The sequence below is a fragment of the Mobula hypostoma genome, chromosome 29, assembly GCF_963921235.1.
Source record: "Mobula hypostoma chromosome 29, sMobHyp1.1, whole genome shotgun sequence".
In the NCBI taxonomy this organism is placed as follows: domain Eukaryota; kingdom Metazoa; phylum Chordata; class Chondrichthyes; order Myliobatiformes; family Myliobatidae; genus Mobula; species Mobula hypostoma.
In genome coordinates this window covers 315,689-338,643 of record NC_086125.1, presented here as the reverse complement: position 1 = coordinate 338,643, position 22,955 = coordinate 315,689, and the positions used below count along the sequence as shown (strand labels likewise).

General features: G+C 43.3%; 1 protein-coding gene across 1 annotated transcript in view; it reads left to right on the top strand.

The window, feature by feature from the left end:
- Window positions 1-22,955, top strand: part of LOC134339400 (complement C3-like) — a 219,169-nt gene that overhangs the window by 86,655 nt on the left and 109,559 nt on the right. Inside the window, exon 17 of the mRNA XM_063035863.1 lies at window positions 18,331-18,528. Within this exon, the coding sequence (XP_062891933.1) occupies window positions 18,331-18,528 (198 nt within the window). The remainder of the gene's footprint in view (window positions 1-18,330; window positions 18,529-22,955) is intronic.

Sequence of the window (22,955 nt, the reverse complement as noted above, 5' to 3'; positions counted from 1 at the left end):
ACTTGATAAGTTCAGGCATAGGCTGATAAGTGACAAGTAAAATGACATCACCAAAGTGGTAAACAATAACTGTCTCCGAAAAAAAGGGAGAGATCTAACCTCAAACAGCAGGAATTCTGCAGATGCTGGAAATTCAAGCAACACACATCAAAGTTGCTGGTGAAGGTCTGAAAGCTCTACATTTCTTTTTGGATTCCAGACCTAATCAGTTCCCCTCTACCACCACTCTGCTCCATCTAGCGGAATTAGTCCTTACTCTTAATAATTTCTCCTTTGGCTCCTCCCACTTCCTCCAAACTAAAGGTATAGCTATGGGCACCCGTATGGGTCCTAGCTATGCCTGCCTTTTTGTTGGCTTTGTGGAACAATCTATGTTCCAAACCTATTCTGGTATCTGTCCCTCACTTTTCCTTCGCTACATCGACGACTGCATTGGCGCTGCTTCCTGCACGCATGCAGAACTCATTGACTTTATTAACTTTGACTCCAACTTTCACCCTGCCCTCAAGTTTACCTGGTCCATTTCCGACACCTCCCTCCCCTTTCTAGATCTTTCTGTCTCTGTCTCTGGAGACAGCTTATCCACTGATATCTACTATAAACCTACTGACTCTCACAGCTATCTGGACTATTCCTCTTCTCACCCTGTCTCTTGCAAAAACGCCATCCCCTTCTCGCAATTCCTCCATCTCCGCCGCATCTGCTCTCAGGATGAGGCTTTTCATTCTAGGACGAGGGAGATGTCTTCCTTTTTTAAAGAAAGGGGCTTCCCTTCCTCCACTATCAACTCTGCTCTTAAACGCATCTTCCCCATTTCACGTACATCTGCTCTCACTCCATCCTCCCGCCACCCCACTAGGAATAGGGTTCCCCTGGTCCTCACTTACCACCCCACCAGCCTCCGGGTCCAACATATAATTCTCCGTAACTTCTGCCACCTCCAACGGGATCCCACCACTAAGCACATCTTTCCCTCCCCCCCCCCCGCATTCCGCAGGGATCGCTCCCTACGCAACTCCCTTGTCCATTCGTCCCCCCCATCCCTCCCCACTGATCTCCCTCCTGGCACTTATCTGCGTAAGCGGAACAAGTGCTACACATGCCCTTACACTTCCTCCCTTACCACCATTCAGGGCCCCAAACAGTCCTTCCAGGTGAGGCAACACTTCACCTGTGAGTCGACTGGGGTGATATACTGCGTCCGGTGCTCCCGATGTGGCCTTTTATATATTGGCAAGACCCGACGCAGACTGGGAGACCGCTTTGCTGAACATCTACGCTCTGTCCGCCAGAGAAAGCAAGATCTCCCAGTGGCCACACATTTTAATTCCACATCCCATTCCCATTCTGACATGTCCATCCACGGCCTCCTCTACTGTAAAGATGAAGCCACACTCAGGTTGGAGGAACAACACCTTATATTCCGTCTGGGTAGCTTCCAACCTGATGGCATGAACATCGACTTCTCTAACTTCCGCTAAGGCCCCACCTCCCCCTCATACCCCATCTGTTACTTATTTTTATGCACACATTCTTTCTCTCACTCTCCTTTTTCTCCCTCTGTCCCTCTGAATATACCTCATGCCCATCCTCTGGGTCCCCCCCCCCTTGTCTTTCTTCCCGGACCTCCTGTCCCATGATCCTCTCGTATCCCCTTTTGCCTATCACCTGTCCAGCTCTTGGCTCTATCCCTCCCCCTCCTGTCTTCTCCTATCATTTTGGATCTCCCCCTCCCCCTCCAACTTTCAAATCCATTACTCACTCTTCCTTCAGTTAGTCCTGACGAAGGGTCTTGGCCTGAAACGTCGACTGCACCTCTTCCTACAGATGCTGCCTGGCCTGCTGCGTTCACCAGCAACTTTGATGTGTGTTGGTTGAGAGATCTAACCTACCTATTTTATCTAACGAAAAACTGTGACATTTTTGAAATTGCATTGGAGGAGGATGGGCAGAGCAGTGGGAGTGTCTGATTAGGCACAGGCTAAGTTGCCAATGTATCAAATTTCCTAAAAGAATGGCAGTTAGAGATAAGCATAACAAAGTTGAGATGGAGAAGTAAACTAATAAATCTGTGGTGAGGAAGGCAAATGCAATGTTAGCATTCATTTTAAGAGGACTAGAATATAAAAGCAAAGTTGTAATATTAAGGATTTATGAAGCATTACTGAGGTCTCACTTGAAGAATTGTGAACAGTTTTGGGCCCCTTATCTTAGAAAGGATAAGACCATGAGATATAGGAGCAGTATGAGGCCAGTTGGCACGTCAAGTCTGCTCCGCCATTTCATCATGGCTGATCCATTTTTGCCCTCAGCCTCAATGTCCTGCCTTCCCCCCCACCCACTCCCATATCCCTTCATGTCCTGAAGAGATGTGCTGAAACTGGAGAGGGTTCAAAGGAGGTTCACAAAAATGATTCCAGGATTGAATGGCTTGTCATATGAAGAGCGTTTTATTGATCAGGGCCTGTACTCACTAGAATTCAGAAGAATGAGAGGTGCCCTCATTAAAAGCTATCAAATGGTGAAAGGCTTTGATGGCGTGAGTGTGGAGTGGATGTTTCCTATGGTAGGAGAGTCTCAGACCAGAGGACAAAGCCTCAGAATAGAGGGGTGTCCTTTTAAAACAGAGATGAGGAATTTCTATAGCCAGAGAGTGGTGAATCTGTGGAATTCTTTGCCACAGGCAGCTGCAGAGGCCAAGTCTTTATGTATATTTAAGACAGAGTTTGATAGATTCTTGATTGGTCAGGGTTTGAAGGGATATGGGGAGAAGGTAGAAGTTTGGGGCTGAGAGGAAAACTGGATCAACCATGATGAAATAGCGGAGCAGACTCAATGGGCCAAATATCTGCTCCTATGTCTTATGGCCTTATGGTCATTCACAAAGAAAAGATATAGGGCGAGACCTAAAGTTGCTCAGAGAGAGAGAGAGAGAGTTTATCAAGGGAGAAAAAAAAGTGGGTGAGTGCATGTTCAGGATTGTCCCCATGAATGGAACAGAGGTGTCCGGCAAAAAGATTACTCAAGGTTTGTTCCAGCATGAATAAATACCCTGGTTATAAGTTAGGTCAAAAATTGGGTATTATTTTGTTCTTTATACATACCGTGGTTTACTCATAAAGAAACATATTCTGGAAGAACAAAACTAGAACTTTTATTTAACAGCAAACAGCAATGACGTTTACACCGCCATGCTTCCAGATCATTCTGGATCTTTCTGAGATTTCTGTGCATACTCAGAACTCTGTCCAATCACGTTCTTACACTTGACACGTGATAACACCACATCTTCTTTTCCTTAAAAAGAAAAACAATTAACAACATTAACCATAACAAATTCATAATTTAACATGTCTCTATCAGTCTCTCTGGGGGTTTATAAACACGAGTAGACTTTCTAAGTGGTTCACACAGTGCTAGTGTGTCATTGTTATTTTCATGTTTCGTCTGGTCTGCATCAGTTAACTGAAACTCTGAAGTTGGCTCTTTCTTGAGGTCTTTGCAAAGAAGTAGCAATTCATTCATTAACTGTGTAATCTCTTTTTTATGCTGAGACTTTATCATTTCAATAAAACCTCAATTCCTTCATTTGTGCTTTCTCTTCTTCAGTTGGATCCTGATTCTTGTCACTCTTTGGCTTCAGATCCGTATTGTACTGTACCAGCAAGTTTGGTTTTGGTGGCAATGCTTTGTCAGATGCTGGTAACAAAGGGATGGGTCTGGGATTTTTCTTTATGACTTCTTTTACTTTTGCTACATCAGAATCAAGTTCTATTCTCTCTCACTCTCTCATCAAGTCACTGTATTCTGACTCAGTGTCACTGTCCAGGACTAATACTCTTTACACCAAATTCAGTCTCTCACAGGCAGATAAACCCAGTATTGACTGTACATTCTTTGGCACGACCACAAGTGAAAGCGTGTGCTCAATATTTTTGTGTGATACTTTTGCCACACATGTTCCTTTAACTGGAATGTCTGCAACTGAATACCCAGTTACTTTTATACTTGTCTGATGTAACTTTGGTCTTGGCTTTAATGCTTTAAACTCAGATTCTGCTAGGACATTTATTTGTGCTCCAGTACCAAGTTTAAACTGAATATCGTTTTGGTTCACTTGCAATGGCACATGATATCACCACAGGTATCCTGTCGCAAGTACCAAGTGCCTGACTCCTGAAAAGTTTTTGTTAATTCACAAGGCACGTCAGGAGGATGATAGAAAAACTCAATTTTCTTGGATAAGTGGAGTTCCAACAACCCACAGGAATGTTGACACCATCTAGAACTAAACAGCCTGTTTTATTGGCTCCTTATTAACAGTTCTAAATATTTGTTTCCTCCCGCATTGGCATACCATCTAAAATACAGTCCTCCAGTATCATCTCCTAAACCCAGAACTCTACTACCAAGGAGTACAAAGACACCAAAGGCTTGGAAACACTGCTAACCTCCTCTCCTCTCTAAGTCATAAACCATCCTGTTTTGGAAATCGCTGAAGAAGTTTCTTCACCACTGAGTCTAAATACTGGAATTCAGAGCAAATCCAGAATCCTTGGAGCCTAACCATGCAGAGGGAGTACTTCCAACAGAAGTTCTGCAGAGTTTTAAAAGCACATTTTGCCACTATTTTGTCAAGGATGGTTAAGATGGACTCCAAGTCCATGGGTATATTTAAAGTGGAAGCTGATTGTTTACTTATTTATTGGGGCTCAAAGGATATGGCAAGAAGGCAGGTTTATTGGGTTGTGTGGTATCCAGGATCAGTCATGATGGAATGTGGAGCAGACTTGATGGGCTGAAAGGCCTAATTCTGCTCCTGTGCCTTCTACTTTTATGGTCTAACAGCTAGTGAATCTGCTCTGTGCTTAGAAGTGAAGTGGGGAGAAGAGGCATGCAACAATGTTCGGGAATTTGTTCAGAAGAGGAACCCAAAGGAGGTTCTGTGAATGAAAACGAGATTCCTGGATGGTTTGTTACCTCCTGGGTGCCAGGGCCAGTGACATCTCAGATCGAGTACATAACATTCATAAGTGGGAGGGCAAGCATTTTTCGGTTGTGGTCCACATGAGTACTAATGACATGGGTAGGATGGGTGATGAGGTCTTACACAGTGATTTCAGAGAGTTAGGTGCTAAGTTAAAGAATAGGACCTCCAGGGTTTTGATCTGAAAGTAGATAGTAGAGTGGTTGTGGGAAAAGATGTTGTCAAGGCTAAATACAAAGACAGGAATCAAAGGGTCAAGCATAGTGAAACTAATGTTTGGAGCTGCATATATTTCAATGCAAGGAGTATTGTAGGAAAGGCAGATGAGCTTAGGCAGATGGATCAGCATGTGGAATTATGATATTGTAGCCATTAGAGAGACATGGTTGCAGGTAGGGCAGGACTAAAAGCTCAAAGTTCCAAGGTTCTGTTGTTTTAGATGTGATAGAGCAGGATGGAGTAAAGGGGGAGGGGTGGTATTACAAGTCAGGGAAAATGTCATGGCAGTGCTTTGTCAGGGCAGACTTGAGAGCTTATCTAGTGTGGCTTTATAGGTAGATCTGTTGAATAAGAAAGCCAAGGCCACATTAATGAGATTATATTATAGACCACCCAACAGTCCATGGGATTTAGAGGAGCAAATTTGTAGAGAGATTACAGACTGTTCAAGGAAACATAAAGTTTTGATAACATACTGTAAAATGACGGAATGGGAAACAGTTTGTCAATTGTGTTCAGGAAAGTTTCCTTAATCAGCACATAGAAGTCCCAACTAGACAGAGTGTGATACTAGATCTCCTTTGATTGGAGAGGGCCCAGAAGAGGTTCACAAGGATGATTCCAGGAATGAAAGGTGAAGGGGTTATAATACAAGGAACATTTGATGGCTCTGGGTCTGTATTTACTGGAATTCAGAAGGATGAGGGAAATCTCATTGAACCCTTTCGAATGTTAAAAGGCCTAGACAGAGTAGATGTGGAAAGGATGTTTCCCATGCTGGGAGAGTCAAGGACAAGAGGGCATGGCCAAAGGGTGGTGAATTTGTGGAATTTGTTGCCACATGCAGCAGTGGAACCCAAGTTGTTAGGTGTATTTAAGGCAGAGATTGATGGGTTCTTGATTGGACATGGCATCAAAGGTTACGGGGAGAAGGCCAGGTCCTGGGGTTGAGGAGGAGAAAAAAATGATTGAATGGCAGAGCAGACTTGATGGGCTAGATGACCTAATGCTTCTCCTATATCTTATGGTCTTATGGTCTTTTAGGGACTGAGACAGGGCAGGTGATAGAACTTTGTATCAAGGGACACTTTGCATCTAATGATCATACTGCCATGAGCTGCAAGATAATTATGGAAAAGGATAGGTTTGGTCCCTGGGATGAAATTCCAAATTGGAGAAATGCCAATTTTGACAGTATCAGAAATGATCTGTGAGTGTGGATTGGTAAAGATGACTTCAAAAGTGAAATTCTGTGAGTACAGAGCTTGTATGTTCTGTCATAATAAAAGGGAAAGATAACAGGTTTAGGGAACCTTGGTTTTCAAGAGATATTCAGGTCCTGGTTAAGGAAAAAAAGGAGGTGCATAGCAGATAAAGGCAAGTAGGAACAAATAAAGTATTTAAGGAATACAAAAATGTAAGAGGACACTTAAGAAGGAAATCAAGAGAACTAAAAGAAGATCCAAATCCCTTACTCACTCTTCCTTCAGTTAGTCCTGACGAAGGGTCTCGGCCTGAAACGTCAACTACACCTCTTCCTATAGATGCTGCTTGGCCTGCTGCGTTCACCAGCAACTTTGATGTATGTTGTTTTTTGAGCTAAAAGAAGATATGAGGTTGCTGTAGCAGACAAGGTGAAGGAGAATCCTTCTGGCTTCTATTGATAGATTAAGAGCAAAAAGATAGCAAAGGGAAAAATTGGTCTTCTGGAATATAAGACAGGTAATATGCATGGAGAGGAAAGAGATGGGGGAGGTTATGAATGGCCTTCTTACATTTGTATTTACTCGGGAGACAAACAGAGTCTATAGATGTAAGGCAATGCAGCAGAGAGCAGAGTAGACCCTATATAGGTAACAGAGAGGAAGAATTTGCTGTCTTGAGGCAAATTAGAGTGGATAAATCTCCAGTGCCTGTCAAGGAGTTCCCATGGACCCATTGTGAGACTAGTGCAGAATTTGCAGGGACCCTAGCAATGATATTTAAAACATCTTTAGCCACAGGTGAGCTGATAGAGGATTGGAGGATATTGAATGTTGTTATGCTGTTTATGTAAGGATTTAAGAATAACTCATGAAACTATAGGCCAGTGAGTCTGGCATCACTTGTGGGTAAGTTATTGGAAGGTATTCTAAGGGACTGGATATATAAGTATTTGGAAAGACAGGGACTGATTAGGGATAGTCAACATGGCTTTGTGTATAGTAAGTCTTTTTATAGAGTTTTCAAGGAAATTACAAGGAAAGTTGGCGAAGGTAAGGCAGTGGATATTGTATACATGGACTTTAGCAAGACACTTGATAAGGACCCGCATGGGAGGTTGGTCAAGAAGTTTTGGTCTCTTGGCATTGAAGGTGAGGTAGTAAATTGGATTTAGCAATTTGGAATAGGTATGAATTTCATGGAAGAAACTAGAGAATGATTGTAGATGGTTGCTTCTCTGTCAGGAACTGTGCCACATGGATCGGTGTTGGATCCCTTGTTTTTTGTCATCTATATCAGTGATCTGGAAGATAATGTGGTAAACTGGATCAGAAAGTTTGCAGTTTCCAAGATTTAGGATGTAGTGGATAGTGAAGAAGATTATCAAAACTTGGAACAGGATCTGGACCAGCTGGAATGAAAATGTCAGATAGAATTTAATGCAGACAAAGCACACAAAATGTTGGAGGAACCTGCCACAAGCAATTGGAGTTCCGATGAAGGGTCTTGGCCCAAACATCAGCCATTTACTCTTTTCCATAGATGCTGCCTGGCCTACTGAGTTTCTCCAGCATTTTGTGTGTTTTGCTTTGAAATTCCAGCACCTGCAGATTTTCTCATGTTTGTTAATGAAGGGAAGTGTAACTTGTTGCACTTTGAGAGGGTAGGTCTTACATGGTGAGCAGGAGGGCACTGAGGAGTGCAGTAAAACCGAGGGATCTGGGAATACAGATTCATAACTACTTGAAAGTGGTGTTACAGGTAGATAGAGAGCTGAAGAAAGCTTTTGCCACAATTCCATTCATTAATCAATATATTGAATACAGGAGTTGGGTTCACCCTAAGACCATAAGACAGTGGAGCAGGATTAGGCCATTCAGCCGATCGAGTCCCTCCGCCATTCCATCATGGCTAATTCCAGATCCCACTCGACCCCATACACCTGCCTTCTTGCCATATCCTTTGATGCCCTGATTGATCAGGAAACTATCAACTTCTGCTTTAAATATATCCGTGGACTTGGCTTCCACCGCAGTCTGTGGCAGAGCAGTTCACGGATTCACCTCTCTCTGGCTAAAAGAATTCCTCCTTACCTCTGTTCTAAAAAGTTGCCCCTCAATTTTGAGGCTCTGCCCTCTAGCTCTGATTGCTCCCACTATAGGAAAAATCCTCTCCACATCTGCCCTATCTAGTCCTTTTGTTAGGATGAAATTGTATAAGATGTTGGTGAGGCCTAATTTGGAGTATTGTGTGGAGTTTTAGTAACCTACCTACAGAAAGATGTAGATAAGATTGAAACAGTGCAGAGAAAGTTTACAAGGATGTTGCCAGGGCTTGACCTGATTCAGAGGGGAAAGGTTTAATAGGTTAGGACTTTATTCCTTCGAACGTAGAAGTTTAAGGGAAATTTGATAGAAGTATACAAAATTATGAGGGGTATAGATAAGGTAAATGCAAGTGGGCTTTTTCCACTGAGGATGGGTGAGACTAGAGCTAAATGCTGTGCATTAAGGGTGGAAGGTGAAATGTTTAAGGGAAACAAGAAGAGGGATTCCTTCACTCAGAGGGTGGTGAGTGTGTGGAATGTGCTGTCAATGCCAAGGTCGATAGGTACATGGTTGGGAGAGGTATGGAGGGCTATGGTCTGGGTGGAACTCAATGGAACTAAACATTAATGGTTTTGCACAGACTAGATGGGTCAAAGGCCTTAGACCATAAGATATACGAGCTGAATTAGGCCATTTGGCCCATCAAGTGTACTCTGCTTTTTCATCGTGGCTGATCCGTTTTTGCTCTCAGTCACAATCTCCTGCCTTTTCCCTGTATCCCTTTATGACCTAATAATCAAGAGTCTATCAAACTCTGCCTTAAATATACCCAGTGACAGCTGTCAATGGCAACAAATTCCACAGATTCACTGCTCTCTGGCTAAAGAAGTCCTTTTTCATCTCTGTTCTAAAAGGATAACCCTCTATTCTAAGGCAGTGTCTTCTGGTTTTAGACTCCTCCAACTCTCCATATACTCTCCACTTCCATTCTATCGAGGCATTTCTACATTCAATAGGTTTCAATGAGGTCACCCCTCATTCTTCAGAATTCCAGTAAGTAGAGGCCCAGAGACATTAAACGTTCCTTGTATTTTAAGCCTTTCAATCCTGAAATAATTTTCGTGAACCTCCCCTGAACCCTCCCCAATGTCTTTTTTAGATTTGGACCCAAAATTGCTCACAATACTCCAGGTGAGGCCTTACCAGTTACTGAACCTACAAGGGAACGTTCTATCTTAGATCTGGTCCTGTGTAATGAGACAGGTAAAATTAGTGATCTTGACGTGAGGGATCCTCGTGGAAAGAATGATCACAGTATTATTGAGTCTCTCATACAAATGGAGGGTGCAGAAGTTTGATCTAAAACCAGTATATTATGCCTAAACAATGGAGACTACTATGGGATGAGGGAGAATTTGGCTAATGTAGACTGGGAACACAGGCTATATGGTTGGACAGTTGAGGAACAGTGGAAGGCTTTCAAAGAGACTTTTCCCAGTGCTCAATAAAACTATATTGCAGTTAAAAGCAGGGACAGTAAGGGTGGGGGGAGCCATCCTTGCATAATTAAGGAAATAAAACAAGGCATCAAACAAGAAGTCCATGCATACAAAGTTGCCAAGAGTATTGGGAAACTGGAAGATTGGGAAAACTTTAAAAAGTAACAAAGAACCACTAAGTGAGCAATAAAGAAAGGGAAGCTAGATTATGAAAACAAACTAGCACAAAATATAAAAATAGATGGTAAAAGTTTTTATAATTATATGAAGTGGAAAAGGGTGGCTAAAGTGAATGTAGGTCCCTTGGAGGACAAGAAGACAGAATTGATGTAGGATAATGAGGAAACGGCAGAGGCTTTGAATGACAATTTCGTGTCAGTCTTCGCAGTGGAGGACACATCTGACATGCCAAAGAGAGATGTTATGGATGCAATGGGAGGTGAGGACCTCGATACAATAGCTATCACTAAAGAGATACTGCTGAGCAAATTAGTGGGCCTAAGGATAGATAAGTCCCCTGGCATACTGAATGAAATGGCAAAAGTTATAATAGGGGCTTTGGTGATAATTTACCAAAATTCTCTGGACTCTGGGCAGGTCTCAGCGGACTGGAAGACAGTGAATGTCACACCACTGTTCAAAGAAGGATGTAGGCAAAAGGCAAGTAATTATAGGCCAGTTAGTTTAACATCTGTAGTTGGGAAAATGATTGGAGCTATCACTAAAGAAGAAATAGCGAGGCATCCAGAAAGAAATGGACCATCAGGCAAATGCATCATGGATTCAGCAAAGGCAGGTCCTATTTGACAAACTTACTGCATTCCCTTGAGGATATAATGAGTGCAGTGGATAGAGGGGATCAGATGGACATTATTTACTTGGATTTCCAGAAGGCATTGGATAAGGTGCCATATAAAAGACTTATCCATAAGATAAGGAAGCATAGAGTTGGGAGCAACGTATTAGCATGGATAGAGGATTAGTTAACCAATAGAAAGCAGAGAGTTGGGATACATGGGTGTTACTCTGGTTGGCAACCAGTGGTGAGCAATGTGCATCAGGTGTCAGTGCTGGGCCCACAACTGTCCATGATATACATTAATGATCTGGAAGAGGGGACCCAGTGTAGTGTATCTATGTTCGCTGATGATACTAAATTGAGTAGAAAAGCAAATTGTACAGAAAATATGGAGTCTGCAGAAAGATATAGATAGGTTAAGTGAGTGGGTAAGGGTCTAGCAGATGGAGTACAATGTTGGTAAATGCGAGGCACTTTGGAAGAACAGATTATTATTTAAATGGTAACATTTGCAGCATGCTGCTATACAGAGGGACTTGGGAATGCTTGTGCATGAATCACAGAAGGTTGGTTTGCAGGTGCAGCAGGCTATCAAGAAGGCAAATGGGATGTTGGCCTTCATTGCTAGAGGGATTGAAGTTAAGAGCAGGGAGGTTATGCTGCAACTGTACAGGGTACTGGTGAGGCCCCACCTGGAGTACTGAGTGCAGTTCTGGTCTCCTTACTCGAGGAAGGTTATACTGGCTTTGGAGTCAGTGCAGAGGTGGTTCACCCTTTTGATTCCAGAGATGAGGGGCTTAGACTATGAGGAGAGATTAAGTCGCCTGGGACTGGTTGGAATTCAGAAGAATGAGTGGAGATCTTATAGAAACATAAAATTATGAAAGGGATAGATAAGATAGGGGCAGGAAAGTTGTTTCCACTGGTAGGTGAGACTAGAACTAGGGGACACGGCCACAAAATTTGGGGGAGTAGATTTAGGGCAGAGATGAGGAAGAACTGCTTTTTCCAGAGAGTGGTGAATCTGTGGAATTCTCTGCCCAATGAAACAGTGGAGGCTACTTCAGTAAAATTATTTAAGACAAAGTTGGATAGATTTTTTCATAGTAGGGGAATTAAGGGTTATGGGAAAAAGGCAGGTAGGTGGAAATGAGTCCACAGCCAGATCAGCCATGATGTTATTAAATATTGGAGCAGGCTCGTCAGGCCAGATGGCCTACTCCTGCTCTTATTTCTTATGTTCTTATATTCCTAAGTTTCCTTCTTGGAAGTAGGAACTCTCGTGTATACCAATGATGTGATAAACTGATCATGGCTTTCATTAGTGGTGGTGGGAAGAGACCATAAGACATAGGAGCAGAATTAGGCCATTCAGCCCATTGAATCTGCTCCATCATTACATCATGGGTGTGTCACAATGTCGAGGGCATTGGGAGCAAGGGTGGACCCAAATGCAAGACACATCTTGTGAGGTTACTTAGATTTAGTTTATTGTTCGATACCAGGAGAGCAAGGCAGGAGCAGGAATAGCGAACTGGGCAAGGACTCAGAACTACGACTAGGCTGGGACTAAGGGTCTGGGCTTGGACTCGGAATTGGATCCCAGAACTAGAGGAGACATGAAGAGGCCAGGGTATGGACTCCGAGCCAGAGACTGGGAAAGGACCCAGTACCTGGGTCTTGCCTCTGGCTCGGACCCCAGAACCAGGCATGGACATGACATGGGCTAGGGAGAGGAGGAACATGGAAAACAGAGCCTCGGTCTCAGGAGAGCAGGTACATGGAACCATAGACACATACACAGAACACAGAGTCAGGACTCCTCCTTGGAAACAGGATATAGGGCCGGGACTCACACACAGAACAGAGAGTCGGGACTCCTTGTTGGATACAGGACATAGGGCCGGAACTCACACACAGAACAGAGAGTCGGGACCCTCCTTGGGTACAGGAGATAGGGCCGGGACTCATGACACCTGCGGGGCAACAGCAAGACGGCCTGACTTACCCCACAGAGGCGAGGACAAGACAAGACAAACACCAAAGAACAACACAGTTCCTATCTAGCTCCAGCAATAGAACTAGACTGAGATGCAGGCGAGGGCTACAGATGAGGGCCAGAGGCGAGAGGGGCAGAGAAGGGATTCAGACAGGAATCACAGACTGCCAGGGCCAGGACTTGGACGTGGTACTTGGATGCCGCTGGAGCCAGGACTTGGACGTGGTACTTGGATGTCGCTGGAGCCAGGACATGGTACTTGGAATCTCCGGGTAGTGGCGAGCTCTAGACTCGGCCCAGGAACAGTGGACAGCGGCACCTGATTTTCTGCGGCGGGTTAACTGACGGACCCACCTTGATGAGGAAACTTTGCAGGCTCGCATCGGCAAGGTAACCGGACGGTGTTGCTCCGGTGAGGAAGGGCGAATTACCGGCACTCGCTTCGGCAGAGACTAGGCTTGCTCCGGCCAGATAACATTGGCACAGCGTACCTTTGATGACTTTGCAGACGCTCCCACGCCGAACGGCTGAAAGCCAGAGACTATAAACTATCGGTTCAGCCGAGCGTTAATTGCCTCTAATCACCAAAGCCGAGGGACACGGGAAAACAGGGAATCAACGGTCCGGATCGTAACATAAACAAGGTAAATTTAAAGGGACCCTGATCCGGACCATGACAGGGTGATCTCTGATTCCACTCAACCCCATACACCTGTCTTCTTGCCATATCCTTTAATGCCATAACGGATCAAGAAACGATCAATTTCCACCTTAAGTTAACCTATCGTCCTGGTCTCCACCACAGTGGCAGAGCATTCCACAGATTCACTACCCTTGTTTCTTGCTTGCTTTGTTTCTGTCTTGTAGTGTTCTATGACTCTATGACACTATGACAAGGGAAATCAAAGACAGCATAAAAGCAAAAGAGAGGATATATAATATAGCAAAAATCAGTGGGACATTTGAAATTTAGGAAGCTTTTAAAAACCAACAGAAGGCAACTGAACAAATCATAAGGAGAGAGAAGATGAAATATAAAGTTAAGCTAGCCAATAATATAAAAGAGGATACAAAATATTTTTTAGATATATAATGAATAAAGAGAGATGAAAGTGGATATTGGACAGCTGATAGTTATGGAGGACTAAACTATGGCAGACAAACTAAATAAATATCTTGTGTCAGTCTTCACTATGGAAGACACTATCATTATGCGAGAAATTCAAGAATGTCAGAGGACAGAACTGAGTGTAGATGCTATTACTAAGGAGAGTAATTACTAAGCTTGGGAAGCTGAAAAGTCTGAAGATAGGTAGGCCACCTGGACTGGATAAACTAAACTCCAGAGTTCTGAAAGAAGTAGCAGATGAAAATGTGGAGACATCAGTAATGATCTTTCAACAATCACGAGATTCTGGAATAGTCCAGAGGACTGGAAAATTGCGAACACCTCTCTGCTCTTTAAGGGAGGGAGGCAGAAATTAAGATATTTTAGGCCAGGTAGCATGACTTCAGTGGTAGGGAAGATGATGCTAGAGAAGATATGCCCATTGCCAAGGATGAGGTTTCGGAGTGCTTAGACGGACATGATAAAATAGGCCAAAGTCAGCATAGTTTCCTCAAGGGGAAACCTGGTCTGACCAATCTTTTGGGAGTCTTTGAGGAAATAATAACTGGGATAGACAAAGGCAAGTCAGTGAATGTTGCTTAATTTGTTTTTTTTTCAGAAGTCTTTGACAAATTTCTGCATAGGAGGCTGCATTACATGATAAGTGCCCATGGATTACAGGAGAGATACAAGCATGGATAGAAGTCCCACCCAACCTCAGTGGAAAAAGCCTGCTTACATTATCCTATCTATACCCCTCATAATTTTGTATACCTCTGTCAAATCTCCTCTCAGTATTCCACATTCTACTGATATTCCTTAGGAACAGTCCTACCTATTCAATGTTTCCATATAACTCAGGTCCTCCTGACACGGCAACATCCTTGTAAATTTTCTCAGTGCTCTTTCAACCTTATTTACATCTTTCATGTAGGTAGGTGACCAAATCTGCACACAATACTCCAAATTAGGCCTCACCAACACCTTATACAACTTCAACATAACATCACATTTCCTGTACTCAATGCTTTGATTATAGTAATGCCAATATGCCGAAAGTTTTCTTTATGATCCTATCTACCTATGGTGCCACTTTCAATGAATTATGGACCTGTATTCCCAGATCCCTTTGTTCTACCACACTCCTCAGTGCTCTACCGTTCATTGTGTAAGACCTACCTTGGCTGGTCCTACCTCAGACTTGCCCGCATTCAGTTCCTTCTGCCATATCTCAGCCCATTTTTCCAGCTGATCCAGATTCTTCTGCAAGCCCTGGTAGTCATCCTTGCTTCTGGTAAGATGGCGGAGCATGTAAATACAGAGGCCTCTCAGGGGCCAACTAAAGGTGCTTTTTTCTTTGTAAAAAATTGTTTCCTACGATCCAAAGACTATTCTACTCCAAGAACATTGGGTGCTGCTGGGCTACTCCATCAGTAAGCTGCTTGTTGATAGAAGTAGCTGGCCTGGTGTCAGCAGTGGAGCCGGCCAAAGTGTTGTAAGGGCTGGCCAGGATGTTGGAGAAGTAGCCAAATGAGGTGTTGAAGAGGCTGGCTGGGATGTCGGTGAAGGAGACGGGCAAGATGTCACTTGGAGTACTATGTGCAGGTCTGGGCTCCTTATTTAAGAAAGGATGTTCTGACATTAGAGAGGGTTCAGAGATGATTCACTAGAATGATTCCGGGAATGAGAGGGTTAAGATATGAGGAACGTTTGTCCGCTCTTGGGCTGTACTCCTTGGAGTTTAGAAGAATGAGGGGGGACCTCACAGAAACATTTTGAATGTTGAAAGGCATGGACAGAGTGGATGTGGCAAAGTTGTTTCCCATGATGGGGGAGTCAAGAACGAGAGGACATGATTTAAGGATTGAAGGGTGCCCATTCAGAACAGAGATGCAAAGAAATTATTTTAGTCAGAGGGTGGTGAATCTGTGGAATTTGTTGCCACGGGCAGCAGTGGAGGTCAGGTCATCGGGTGTATTTAAGGCAGAGATTGATAAGTATCTGAGTAGCCAGGGCATCAAAGGTTATGGTGAGAAGGCGGGGAGTGGGACTAAATGAGAGAATGGATCAGCTCATAATAAAATGGCGGAGCAGAATTGATGGGCCGAATGGCCAACTTCTGCTCCTTTGTCTTATGGTCTAAGATGTTGGGAAAGGAGCTGGTCGGATTTTGGAGGAGACTGTCGGGATGTCGGAGGAACCATTTTGGGAACTAAAGAGCTGACCTGTCTGCCGACTGTGTTGCTGCCTGCTACTCAAAGGCATTGAAGATGATGCAGTATAATGAAGGGAAATTGTTTCAGACAGTTCACTTGTGATTGCAGAAGGAGAGGTTGAGTCGCCTGGGACTGAACTTGCTGGAGTTTAGAAGAATGAGAGGAGATCCTACAGAAACATATAAAATTATGAAAGGGATAGATATGATAGAGGCAAGAACATTGTTTCCACTGATAAGTGAGATTAGAACTAGGGGACATAGCCTCAAGATTTGGGGAAGTAGTTTTAAGATGGAGATGAGAAGGAACTGCTTTTCCCAGAGAGTGGTGATTCTTTGGAACTGTCTGCCCAATGAAGCAGTGGAGGCTACAGTAAATATATTTAAGACAAGGTTGGATAGATTTTTGCATAGTAGGGGAATTAAGGGTTATATGGAAAAGGCAAGTAGGTGGAGATGAGTCCATGGCCAGATCAGCCATGATTTAATTGAATGGTGGAGCAGGCTTAACGGGCCAGATGGCCGACTTCTGCTTCTATTTCTTATGTTCTTATGTAACTTTATTGGATAGTGATAATGTAAGTTGCCACAGGCCTCTTACCCTTGTGTGGTGGTGGGACAGATGACATGGAAGCTATGTAACGTCAGTTGTAGTGAGCACTGAGCTTCAAGCCTCAAGCTTGCGTGATGCTGGGAACATGGCATTCGCACTGAGCAGGGGGCTGGTCTCTCCTGTCGGTCCGCCCTTTAGCTTTCAAGCAGTGGAATGACAAGCTGGAAGCCACTTCTGGAAGACTGTACCATCAATTGCTGGATATTGCCGCACAGGATCTTGGACTAAATATATATGTTTTTTTTGAGTGAATATGCTTCTTTGCTTGCTGTTTTGAATTATGTTACTATTTTGAATGTTTGCTTGCTACTTTGAATATTTTGCTCCTTGGCCCCAGAGAAGCACTGATTCATTCAGCTGTATCAATGTGTGGTTGAATACTAATTAAACTTGATTTGATTTTGATTAGATTTTTGATTTCTTCACTACGCCCCCTACTTTGCTGTATTCCGGCAAACTTGCTGATCCAGTTAACCACATTATCATCCAGATCATTGATGTAGATGACAAACAATAACGGACACAGCACTAGTCTTTGTGGTCCTCTACTAGTCACAGGTCTGCAATTATAGAGGCAACTATCTACTACCACTCCTTGGCTTCTCCCACAAAGCCAATGTCTAATCTAAATTATACCTCATCTTGAATGTGGAACAACTAAACCTTCTCGACCAAACCCCCATGTGGGAACTTGTCAAGTGCCTTGCTAAAGTCTATGTAAACAACATCCACTGCCTTGCCTTCAATCACTTTTCTGACAACTTCCTCAAAAAACTCTTATATAAGAGTGGTTAGACATGACCTACCATGCATGAAGCCATGCTGACTACCCTTAATCAGTCCATGTCTATCCAAATACTTATATATCCAGTCCCTTAGAATAACTTCCAGTAACTTTCCCACAACTGATGTCAGACTTGCTGGCCTATAATTTCCTGGCTTATGTTTAGAGCCTTTCTTAACTGGTGGAACAACATTGGCTATCCTTCAATCCTTTGTACCTCTCCTGTCACTAAGGATGATTTAAATATTCTGTGCTAGTAATGTTGAGGCTTTATAAAGCACTGATGAGGCCTTACTTGGAGTATCGTAAGCAGTGGTGGCATTGGGGTGGGGGGTGGTGGCGGGGATTCAGAGGAGGTACATGAGAAAGATTCCCAGAATTAAAGCATTAGTGTATGAGGACCGTTTGATGGCTCTAAGCCTGTACTCGCTGGAGTTTAGAATAGTGAGAGGTGAAAGGTGAAAGACTTAGAGTGGATGTGGAGGGGATGTTTCCTATGGTCAGGGAATCTAGAAGCAAAGGGCACAGCCCTAGCATAGAGAGACATCCATTTAGAACAGAGGTGAGGAGAAATTGCTTTAGCGAGACAGTAGTAAGTCTGTGGAATTCATTACCACAGATGGCTGTGGGGGACAAGTCATCGAGTATATTTAAACTGGAGATTTATACGTACTGGTTTAGGCAGGGTGTCAAAGGTTATGGGAAGAAGACAGGAGAATGGGGTTGAAAGGGATAATAAATCAGCAATGTTGAGCTGAATGACCTAATTGTTCTCCTCTGTGTTATGGTCTTAGATTCCTTACTCTCTTTCACAAATTTTATAAAGGCTTTTTTTAAATTTTGTTTTTTATTGCAGTGAAGAAGTTCAGGAACAGAGTTTTGTATGACTGTTGCAATGCTGGTATGAAAGACAACTTGATGCGTTTGAGCTGCAGTAGAAGAAAGAGACAAGTAAAGTCTGGGAAACCCTGTGCAGATGCCTTTGCAGAATGTTGCGAACACATTCACCGATACAGACAGCAGCTTGATAAGAGCAAAATGTCGTTAGGTCGAAGTAAGCACTGATTTTTTTCCTCTCTTGACCATTCCAGTTGAAGTAATAACACAATGTGAAATACTTTATAATATTTTAAAACTAAAAGGTTTTATAAACTTAATAAATGCTGGAAAATGTGAAATGATTTATGAGAGGACATTGTGATGACAATAACAGTGGCTTTATCTTTAGAATAATCAAAAGCAAATCAGAAATGTGACTGATTAATAATAAAAAATAATTGAGCATTGATTCAATAGATTTCGAAGTTCAAAGTAACGTTATCATCGAAGTATATGTCACCATATACAACCCTAAGCAATGAGATGAAACTTATTTGAAGTAAACTGAAATGAGGAGTTGTGGTTGAAATCAAAATTAGCAATTATTAAAGAAAAGAGCACAGTCACAGAGCCAAAGGGCCCAGTGCTGCTTTTAATTATTTTGCCCTATATAAATTGTGGCTGTGTGATGGACCAAATGATGTTTGTTGTGATTCCATCACTCAGATATTCAGTATCATATGAGGTCATCCACTTTATGTTTACCAGTCTGGAGTAAGGAAAGGAAATGGGATAAATCTGGGATGGACTAAGCCTTAGTATCACAAAAGACACAGGCCTGGAAGATGAGATAGTTTGTTTAGAAGCTGAGCCTGAATGTAAAGCATTGTTTGAAAGGCCAGAAAGAGCTGATCAGGATCAATGAAGTGGAAAGAGCAGGAGTGAGTTGTCAGGAGGATCAGCTGTGCAGAAATATGTGCTTGGATATAGAGGGTTAGTGGTTCAGGTTTTTATTGGTGTAAGGAATGGGGGGTGGGTTTTCTCAGGTGGGAGGATGCCTTAGAGAAGTAGTTAATAGTTTTAGTGGACGTTGGGATGGGGATTAGCAGTCGGGGATGTCAAAGTACAATTTGAGTTCATTGTCATTAACATAAGTAAACATATGATAAATTTGCTGCAGCATCACGTGGACATAGCATCAGATACACAAGATAATCACAAATTAACAAGATAATATATGCAATATTATACAAGAAATAACACAATTCGACCAAAACATACAAATTCTATTGTAGTGCCGAGTGGCCAAGGTTGTTATTTTGTTGCTAAACTGAGATAGTGAGCAGAGGTAAGGATGTTGGGTAAAGGTTTGAAGGGATGGTCCGCTTGTGTGGAGGGTTTATGAATTTACATGGGGCATGAAAGTTAGTGGAGGGTGGGCTTTATTGGATAAATTGTGCAAATATAGCTAATGCATATGCACCTGATTGATCATGCAGTGATTCAATTGGGCCTGCTACGCATGGAAGACCCTCCTTATGCATGTTGATTATATTTATTTCATTTAGAACAGGCCCTTCTGGCCCAACGGACTGCACCAGTCAGCAACCCACCTATTTAATGAGTGAGTGAGGCCTCCGTCAGTCAGTGTTGACTATGGATGCTGCATTCTAGTTGTCTAGATACGCAAGCCTGTGCAGTACGATATGGAGGGTAACCTGTTGCCCGTGTAGCAAGCATCCCCCTCTTTATGCATCTGATGAACCCAAAGGAATGACAGAGGTTGATACAGTTTCGTACCCAAGGTGTTGCAGGAGTTGTCAGTCAGCATTGAACTCAACGTAAGACTGCCTCAAGGACTCCTACTCCCCCAGGGAGTAAACTCGGAGGGAATTTTCCCTCAGGGTTTACTCCAGAAGCCTTTCCCATGAGTGGATATAGTTGCAAGTCAGTGAAGATTTGAGATCAGAGTTTTCCTTATCCTAGATGATCTGCCAACAATGGCTGACGAGCTCCTTTTGCCCAAAGCTACTGGTTTTAAGGCGTCACCTTTGCTCCTCTCCTGTCAGTAGCAATGGTTCCGCTAGGCTTCGAAGTTAAGCCACATGTGAAGTCCAGAAGCTGGTTTTCAGAGGCTATTTAAGGCACACTTCATTGGGAGCATTTAATAGGTAGTGGGAACTTGTCTCCATTACCACCTCTGGCTATAACAACTTTAAAGAATCACTTATTAAATAACCCTAGCCTAATCACAGGACAAAGCACAATGACCAATTAACCTACTAACTGGTACGTCTTTGAACTGAGGCAGAAAAGTGGAACACTTGGAGAAAACCCATGTGCTCACCCAAAAGACATACAAATTCCTTGCAGGTGGCGTTGAAATTGAGCTCCAAACTCTTACGCACTGGGATGTAATAGCATCGTGCTAACTGCTCTACTACTGTAGCACCTGATCTTGCACTGTAAGTTGACAAACGTGTACCACGTGACTCAGTAAAAATGATTAAACCTACTGCTCAGTCATCATTCTTGCTCCGCATATGCATAACAGAGGGGAAGCACTTTTGCTCTCAGCCTTCGTGAATAAAAATCAGCTGCACCACAAACTAGTCAGTTGCTGTTTTATCCAAAAATCCTGGAAACACAGTTTATCAGCTGATTCTGATGGAAGTTTTTGGATATGGATATGTAATGTTAACTGATTTTACATCTGTAGGAGTCGAGTGTTTTCAACATGTTTTGTTTCTATCTCACTGTTCATGGTTTCTTCTTTTCATCTACCGAGCAAGGTAGATGGTATAATTTCCTTTGTTTTAGTTTATTGAATGTGGGTCTTGTCAGGTGCACAGGGAGGCACCTCCCAATCGCTACCCTGCTAACAGAAGTCACTCATTTCCAACTATTTAAACCCAGCTCTCACCCACAGTCCTTGAGCACCCATTGAATCAAACTGTCTCAACCAGTTGCTCCTAGCATTCAGTTACCTTGTCGCCTGTTACATTTAATGTGTTCCTTCTTGTTTTGTGGCCCCTTGTGGCTTGTTATTTTGTACTTTCTAATTAAAGTTATCACTCACCACTGAATCATCTCTGTTGTTCTGTGTTTGGGGCAAGCCTCTTCTGCATGTCTTGACAGGATGTGTGAACCAGCAATTGACCCAGTGGAGTTTGTGTGCCTAAAGGAAATTGTCTGTTGACATGAGCATATGATTCAGAAGAAGCAAGAAATCATTGACCATCTGTTCACCATTATCAGACGACCTTCCAACTCAATACTGCAATCTGCAACAGACAACATCCTCCCTTAGATTCAGTGCCTAAATGCTTAGATGGATCCTGAACCAGATGCCGCAACTTCCTGTCCCAGTGAGTCTTACACTTTGAGCTCCAACCATCGCTGTATTCAACAGACTAAGCTAAGATTGCCTTCCTCGTCTCTCTCTTGACTGGGCGAGCTCTGACCTGGGCTGCCACTAACTGAGACAACACAACCCCCATTTGCAACAGATGCGAGGATTTCACCGCTGAAATATGCTTTGTTTTTGACCATTTGGGAATTGGAAGGGAGGCAGCGTATCGGATACTTTACCTGCATCAAGGGTAATGCATGGCGCTGGATTGCACTGTGGAATTCAGGGCCTTTGCAGTGGACAGCTGGAATGCAGAAGTGGTGCTGGCCCATTACCATCATGGTCTATTGAAAGATGAGCACTCTATCCAGGAAATGTCCACGAATCTTGAAAGCCTCATCACTCTGGCCCTCGGTATTGACAAACATCTTATGGAATGGCCCTACAGATCATCAGCTTGAACCCCAGTTCATTTCCAGAACCATTTCAGGCTGCAGGACCCTCATCAGCAATAGCTCCAGAATCCATGCAGTTCGGCAGAACTTCCTTAAGAGCGTGAGTGTCGATGGAGAAACAATTTATGTGCTTACTGTGGAACAGTTGGTGATCCATGCATCAAATGTCCACTGTGAACAGGAAACATCACCACCAGATAGAGAGGAGGGACCTTGTTCCAGCTCCATAGCCTGACTTTAGAAACATAGAAACATACAAAACCAACAGCACAATACAGGCCCTATGGCTCACAAAGCTGTGCCAAACATGTCCTTACCTTAGAACTACCTAGGCTTACCCACAGCCCTCTATTTTTCTAAGCTCCATGTATCCATCTAGGTGTCTCTTAAAAGACCCACCGACACTGCTGGCAGCCCATTCCACGCACTCACCACTCGCTGTGTAAAAAAACTTAACCCTGACATCTCCTCTGTACCTACTTCCAAGCACCTTAAAACTATGCACTCTCATGTTAGCCATTTCAGCCCTGGGAAAAAGACTCTGACTATCCACATGATCAATGCCTCTCATTATCTTGTACACTTCTATCAGGTCACCTCTCGTCCTCCATCGCTCCAATGAGAAAAGGTCGAGTTCACTCAACCTATTCTCATTATTGGGCATGCTCCCCAATCCAGGCAACATCCTTGTAAATCTCCTCTGTACCTTTTCTATGGTTTCCACATCCTTTCTATAGTGAGGTGACCCGAATTGAGCACAGTACTCCAAGTGGGGTCTGACCAGAGTCCTATATAGCTGTAACATTACCTCTCGGCTCTTAAACGCAATCCCATGATTGATGAAGGCCAATGCAC